The sequence below is a fragment of the Watersipora subatra genome, chromosome 3, assembly GCF_963576615.1.
Source record: "Watersipora subatra chromosome 3, tzWatSuba1.1, whole genome shotgun sequence".
Classification (NCBI taxonomy): domain Eukaryota; kingdom Metazoa; phylum Bryozoa; class Gymnolaemata; order Cheilostomatida; family Watersiporidae; genus Watersipora; species Watersipora subatra.
In genome coordinates this window covers 59,960,028-59,967,964 of record NC_088710.1, presented here as the reverse complement: position 1 = coordinate 59,967,964, position 7,937 = coordinate 59,960,028, and the positions used below count along the sequence as shown (strand labels likewise).

The window sequence follows — 7,937 nt, the reverse complement described above, 5'->3', positions numbered from 1 at the left end:
CTTGGTTCGGCCCTCGTCTCTCTTTGGGCACAAATCCCCTGGGAGGGTCGGCTCCGTTCCAGCCCCCTTCACCTCTAGATCTGTGATACCCTGATCTCTGGAGATGCTCAGCCATTGCCGGATCCTCTTTCCATCCCGATCTTGTTGGTACGGATCTCTTGAAAGGATCAGCGCCTGCGGGGCCATCTCTCTCCGACCTAACTTGTCTAGGTTTATGGCGGGGTTCCACCCATGCCGAGTGCTCCCCCTTTCCCGATCTGCATTGCGTTGGTCTCCCAAGAGCTTCAGCTACCACTGAATCCGCTCTCTGTCTCGACCCTTGCTGTCCAGATCTCTCGGGATGCTCGGCCCTGGTTGGACCTTCCTTCCTGGCCTCTCCCGGCCTCCGGGTGGCTTCTCCGGCCTGACCTGTCTCACCCGGTTGGACAGCCCTGACGTCCGACCTGAAGGGTTGGAATTGGTGAAGAGCTATACTAGGTCGAATCTGCAAATACTCGTTCCCTGTTCTCACAGCTGCCTCTAACGTTGGGGTAGGCACCGCGAGCAGATGTCTCTGTAGATAAACATTACTCAGCGACCCACAGAAAGTGTCTACAGCCATCTCTTCTTTCAGGCGATCCGACAATTCCTCGAATGCAATGTTGGTCAGCTTCTCTATTTGAGTGGCATGCTCTAACAGTGTGGTGTGCTGGTCCCTCTTCAGGCCATGTAGTTTGGCTCTGGCTTCTTTGGGCGTCAGTCCAAACCTGGCCCTGAGGTTGTTAAACACTGCGTGTATGGTCTGCCCGTGTCCACAGTCCTTAGCCTGCTTTCACAGTCTCTCTCGGATGTGTAGCAGCGCGGAACCTGGCCCCCAGTCATTTGCAACGGCTACGTCGTAGAATTGTCTGATGAAAGCCTCTACATCGCTGCTCCTGTTGTATTCTGGAGCTCTGAACGTTTCTCTGTGTGCAGGTGGTCCTTGCGTTCCCTGGTTGGCAAGCAGTCTTTCCAAGACGACTGTCAGTCGCTCTAGACCTCCTAGTCCCTCCGTTCAGAGAGCTTCCAGTCGTTCTGCGCTGCGAGCCCATCTGGCCATACTTGCTTCTTCTTTAGTCCCTGTTAGTTGTCTTGTTGTGGGTTCAGCATAGCCCACTGCTGCCACCAGTGTAAAGGATCCGACTCCGGTAGCTGAGTCAGCTTTACTTCCTAACAAGGGAGACGCAACCTGAGCTACTGGCCTGCCTTGTCCGAGGCCTGATTGACCCGCCAAGAGCGGTCAAGTCAGTCCAGAACAAGAACCTGGTAGTCAGGCTTGCTCCGAAACCAAACCCTGGCCTGCCCTCTGGATCTCTATCTCAGGCTAGTCTGGATCCACTAGCGGCTTACCTTAGGACTTGATTTCTTATGCCATGGCACACCCGATCAAGTCTAGACAAAGCCGTGGATCGATCCCTAGCCTGATAGAGCCACCCTGGCAGTTCCGTTTGATGGTTACAATGAGCCTGCTTGCATAATCGTTGAGCCAACCAGGCAGGCGTCAATATAATCAGTTCTTGCGAGTATGTAATAGGTTTATTAATGATAGCTTCAACAACATGCGTTCACAAGATCGAGTGATATCAAGCACAACTTGTGTACTCGCTGCGCTGGCTTATATAGCGGTCTAGCTCCGCCCACCAGTCTATTTATAACACAAAGAATGCACAGGATATAATAGGATTTGCACACAGGATAAACATACGATTATATAATAGAAAGGCAGTTCAGGAATACGATTATATAATGGAAAGGAAGTTCAGGAAATTCGGGCAAGTGCTAGTAAGGATGTATATTTGTGCGTAATAATTGGTGTATGTCCCAGTCCTCCACAGTATTAGTGTTATGTTCTCCCAGAACTAACATATCAAAAGGTTACAAAGCAGAAAAGGTGGTTTTTTGTATCTCGTTTCATTTGTACATTGAGTTCGCTGAAAAACTTGTCTGTGACCAATGACACTTGTTCAACTGGCCCTTCTTTCACAACTCTGACTGGTAAGTGATGACTTCTTCCATTTTTTACATAGAAATATTTAATGCCACCACGCACAGCATCAGCGTGGGTGTTGACACTGCCAATAGGTGTTATTACAAGCAGGGGTTGGTAATGTGTTTGTACAGCATTTTGCCATGCACCCCTACAATACTGACCTGTGTTCATTGCATGCTTTGAGAAGGTAGACTGAGCACTCTTTCACAGGACACTCAGTTTAGATTGAGTTTGCCTGGGAAGAGACTGAACCAAGCATAAAGCATGCTAAAGACGACTTCAATCCACTTGGCACAGCTACAGTTTTCAGCCTTCTCCTTCAATGCCTTCCTTAGGGACAGCCGTAGATATAGCAGCCTCTGTCACCCGGTTGGCTCGAGCGACCACCCAAGAGCGACTTATAAAATATTTCATGACCCTTGTGCCTGTATATTGAGATGCTTTAAAGTTTAAACTGATAAGCGGGATCTGGGTCTTCAGTGCTAACACCAGTTTTTTCAATACGCTGACCTTCTCTTCTTTCTTTGAGCACACCTGGTAGTAATGCCGGTGGTTTCTTGGTTTGCGAACAAGCAAGTTTAAAAAAACTGGCGATCACTTGGAACGCCGCTAAATTTGACTGGTTTGCAGAGCGTCTTGCTACAACACTACTTCCTCTTCCTAAGTTTCTTCTCTAACGCAGCTTTGAAGGGAGTGTTGAAAAGTTGATACAAAGGTTTGCTGAAGTATGCTTGCATACTACAATGTCTTTTTAAATACGTAAGAGAAAAATATAAACTGAACGGAAAAGCATGACTAGGATAGGAATCAAAGAGACAAAATGAAGGCTAAATACTCTTGAATTGATGTCAGAAAAGAGGTAAATAATGGAAAGTGCTTATTGGCGATTCTTTGGAAATGAAGGAGAAAGAAGAGTGATAAACTTCTATTCAATAACTAAAAAAGGGTCTTGAGCTGTACTGGCAAAAAGTGGAATTTGTAACACTTTCATCAACCAGTTTGTTTTGAGAGAAAATCAATAGACTGTATCCTCCTACTCATGTCTGAGTGATGGCACTGATAGTGTATTGCTACATGCACTCAAATGAAGCCACTGCTGGCTGAGAAAAAGCCCTGGAGTCACGTAGTGACAGTAAAATGGATTATACTCTTCTACTGTATATTGATTCTTTAGTTCATTCACTTCAAAAAGGGCTGCAATTTTTAAAAAATAAGTTACCATTATTAAATGAAAATGTAGAAACTTGAGCAGTTAGTTGAATCCATGAAATAGGAGCGATTACTGTACACTATATTAATAATAACATTTAAGTAGACAGTAATCGATGTATATAATATCCTTTAGTCTCCTTGAAGGTTTGGTTTAACCTTGGAAGTATCTTATATACTAGACAATGTATTTATATTAACACTTAAGATTGCGGAGCAGATGATAGAAAATTTGAAGCAAAACAAAATTTAGCAGAAAACAATTGAGAAAAAAGAACAAATGATTATAAAGTAGAAAGAAACTACACTGGGATGTGTATACAAAACAGCATGAGTAACGGGTTGATACAAGTTCCTGCTGACAAAGTCTTGCTGTGTGCACTAGTAGCGGGTATAAATACAAGTATTACGATTACTGGAATTTAATGATGTAGTCTGGATAAGCGGAGGCATCATGAAACACGACAAATATAGTTGGATTGTTAGGGTTGTCCACAACTGAATCATACTGCTCAGTTAGTTTGTTTGGTTTGTATGGAGCTGCCCTCATCTGATTACTGCCCTGACAATACTCTCCAGTGATGACTCTTGTCTGAATAATGTATTTGTGACCTTGAGCGTTTGGCTTCGAGTAGGTATCCTGAGCTGAGTAAGATGTATTCTTTGCAAAGTAGCTGCCACAGCCCAAAGCAGTTGCTACAAAGACAACAGATTCAGAGCAATAATGCAGCTTTATACTTTAGTGTGTGTTTCACTGTTTTGAACAGGGCCGATAGATCACAATGTTAATAGTGCATATTTCTTATTAATACTACACATACAAGCCTGATTACACAGTGATAGTATCATATCATTAGTATTACACGGTGATAGTATCATATCATTAGTATTACACAGTGATAGTATCATATCATTAGTATTACACAGTGATAGTATCATATCATTGGTATTACACAGTGATAGTATCATATCATTGGTATTACACAGTGATAGTATCATACATTTGTATTACACAGTGATAGTATCATATCATTGGTATTACACAGTGATAGCATCATATCGTTAGTATTACGCAGTGATAGTATCATATCATTAGTATTATACAGTGATGATACCATATCAATCATAATAAAGTGATAGTACAATATCAATCATATTACACAGTGATAGTATTGTAAAGGTTTTGTGCGCTGCCTTTACTACTCTACCAACACAAGACTCAGCGCAGAAAGTGTATACATATATTCTACATTTGTACATTTTGTACTTTGTTCATAAATAGTTACAGTCAAAAGCATGCAACAAGCAATGAAACAGGCGCAGAAAAGCTCTGCTCGCCAATCGTGACGCGAGCTCTTATATAGTGGGAGGCCCCGACCCTCTGTTGCACTGGGCTAGACTCGGCTTGGCTCGGCTTGACACGGCCCAGCCCTGACCAAGTCTGGCCCAGTATGACTCGAACATTTCATCACACACTCTCCTCCATTGGCGACTAAAGTCTCCAATCAACATCTTGGGGGAGAGTCAGCTGGGCGAGAGTCTCGTGCTGGCGGGCGTCACAGTGGAGGCGTTCTATCTCGTCTTGAAGAAGTTGTCGTTTTTGTCCTCCAACTTTTCATTACGTAGCACGGCCCGCATATCCTCGGCCGCCTGCTCCTAGTCATTGGCATCCTGTGCCAGCAACCGTGCTCGGCTGCGTTGTTTCTGCCGCAGTGTCTGGCTGGCTGGTATGTGTCTCACCACTTTGGCCAAGGTACGGGCGCCTGGGCGATTCGTGGAAACTTGGTTTTCTGTAGGTATGAAAAGGTGCGTTCTTATAGATGGCCAGCTTCTTGGCGTAGAGTGAGGCGCACCCCTTTGTGGGCTGCGCCGTGTCTTCTCCCTAATAGTAGGGGTGCAGGCGATCATCTGTAGGGAGTCTCATTCCTGTTCCAGGCAGAACTGTCTCCACATTTCTCTGTCTACCAGATCCACCATGGGGTCGACTTCTCTCAGTCGGTGGGTAGCGTGATGGTGCAGCACCTAGTCCCGAGAGACGTGCTGCCAATCACGAGCAAACGAACACAGCGTGGTGCTGTATCACATGGAATTAATGCGCCGACGGCTGGTCACAAACCGGCAGATCTGGCAGTTCCCTCCTTAAGCTTGCTCTTCTACTCGTACCGTGTTTCGTGCTGACAGGTATTTGATAGTCCTGATAATTGGCTTACATGAGGGGTGGCTTCCCGGTTGGTGTGTCTCTCTGAGAGGACTGCTTGATCAGTGTGCCTTGGCAGGAGGGGAGGTTAAAGACAGTCTCGGTGATGGTGGCTCTATGCATTTTCGTGCAGCGATTATGGAAACCACTCGGCACACTTCTTCTACTTATTTGGTTAGAGTTTCATCTATTAGTGCCTCTGCATCATCGTCGTTGTTTTTCAAAGCAATTGGCGCGAAGTGGCTCGTGCTGGCTTCGTTCGTGGCCTCCTCCCGTCCTCTATCTTCTTTATATGCTACCACAGGTTTACGCAGTGCTCCCGCAACTTTTTCCAAGCTTTTTGTGACCGAAGTCAGTAACTCTTGCAGAGAAGTTTCGCAGGCGATGTCCATGTTTTCTAATAAACTGATAGCATCCGGAGTGAGCGAGTGCTTTAATAAGAAGGCCTTGGTAGCGACTGTAAGAGCCGTTTTGCCGTTTATTTTTCCGACATCTGGACCGTTTTGCGGTGATTCTATTGTATAACACATCCCATCTCCGTACCGATCCGGCCTCCTAGTGACTCGGTCCAGCCTAGGGTTATGCTGAACTGGTTCCAATGAGGCTGTTTTAGTCGGAGCCCTTTCAGGTTCAGCCGGAGACGTCACGAGTTTTGCCGGAGCCTTCTTGGGTCAGGGCGGATCATCTGCCGAGCTCAGCTCTTATTATTTTCATTACTCGCCAGGACTTTCCATAGGAGTTGTCATCTGCTCACGGCTTCCTGCGGCTTCCATGAACAGCTTCTCCCAGTCGGTAGGCTGCAGCATTGGCAGGGGTTCTTTCAGAGCTTTCACCGGATTCTTTCCTGGTGAATCTTTCCTTCCGCCTGATCTGGCTCCCTTCATGTTGCCACCTCTTCTTGGCTCCAAGGTGGCTGGGGCTTGTCCTAACCTTTCTGGGCAGGCAGATAAGGCTTCAGTCTTGCCTCGCTTTGTATTGATGATTGGCCTTGCCTCTCCACCAGATGTGTGTGGTTGTTCCAAGCCCTGAGGACCTAGTACGGTCCCACCAACTTCACCTGCAACTTGGGGTTTTCTCTCCAACGCCTGCCCTTGTTCATGAGCCATACCCAGTCGCCGGGTGCATATAGCGAAGGTTCCTCCGTTTTCTTGCCAGATTTTCATCTGGCTCTGCCACACGGCTTCGTCCACTATTTCCAGTTTTCTTTGTACTTCCAGTATGAGCTCGTGAGTTGGAAAAAACTCAGTCAGTGAGAGATGACTTCCCAGCTGGTCTGGCAGCATTAGCTCTCGTCCCAGCATCAGTATGTTTGCTGTCTCTCCGGTTGCGGAATGGGGGTGCCTCGGTATGCTCTCATCAGCTGGGGAAGCAGCACATCCCATTCGTCCTGTCCACGGGCTAGCAATAATGCCCGTAACAAGTCTAGTCTACGGTTATTTCTTTCCACTATTCTGTTTGCCTGTGGATGATATGTGAGTCTTCCCCACATTCCAGATTTGGCACAGTTCGGCCGTCAGTTGACTTTCAAACTGCACACCCTATTGCGTGTGGATCTGCTCCAGCAGCCCCAAATAGCAGAATACCTGATCGTCTAGAAGCTTTGCTACCACCGGTGCTGTAGCGTCGGGCAGTGCCAGTGCGTCTTGCTACCGGGTAAAATGGTCTGTGAAGACCAGTACCCATTTGTTTCCTCTCGGAGTGGTAGGGAGGGGGCCGACTAGGTCGACGGTTACCTTTTGCCAAGGCCTACCCCGTACAGCCTCTGCCTCCCTCCGGCTACCCTGGTTCCTCCGCTCTTCGCGGCCTGGCCCACCTCACAACTTTTTACTAGCCATCTGACAATAGAGGTCAAACCTGGCCAGTACCAGGTTAATTGGATGTGGCTTGTCGTTCTTCCCACCCAAGAGTGGGACAGGGCGTGTGTTTGCCACATGGCAGTCTCCCGCATGGCAGGTGGACAGACGGCGAACCGTTTGGCATGGTTCTGAGGGGCCCCGTGTGCCTCCAACATACCGTCCTGTTGAATGTGGAGAGAATCCTTTCATGCGGTTCAGTACGTCCAGCTGTCTGCTTCCTACTTCCAGGTGTTTGGCTGACACTTTATGATTCCCCTGTATGACACTTTAGAAATTCCCCTGTATGACAGGAGAACTTCTAGTTGGTATTACACAGTGATAGTATTATATCACTAAAAATTCCGTTGTCATACAGCCCACGACCAAAGTGATAATGGAAAAAAATAAAGGGTACTGCTGGTTGTTGAAAAAGTAGTTGTCAGCATGAATTGACAGAATATAGTGTGAAAGAGAGTTGTTCGAGATGATATAAAATAAATTTGAGGGAGCACGACTCTAAAAAAGTGCAGCTAACAATTTATTTTGGAGGTAAAGTTAGGTTGAAACCAGGTAAATGAGTAATTGGTTAATTGTTGATATTACAGTTGTATTTGGTAGTGTAATATAAATAGATATATAAAGGTGAAAAAGTTCTATTTTAGAAGTGTAAGTTTAGAAACATGTTAGG

General features: G+C 46.2%; 1 protein-coding gene across 1 annotated transcript in view; it reads right to left on the bottom strand.

The window, feature by feature from the left end:
* Positions 1-3,175: 3,175 nt before the first annotated feature.
* Positions 3,176-7,937, bottom strand: part of LOC137392123 (protein mono-ADP-ribosyltransferase PARP14-like) — a 57,662-nt gene continuing 52,900 nt past the window's right edge. Inside the window, exon 22 of the mRNA XM_068078752.1 lies at positions 3,176-3,913. Coding sequence (XP_067934853.1) covers positions 3,630-3,913 — 284 coding nt within the window. The 3' untranslated portion in view covers positions 3,176-3,629. The remainder of the gene's footprint in view (positions 3,914-7,937) is intronic.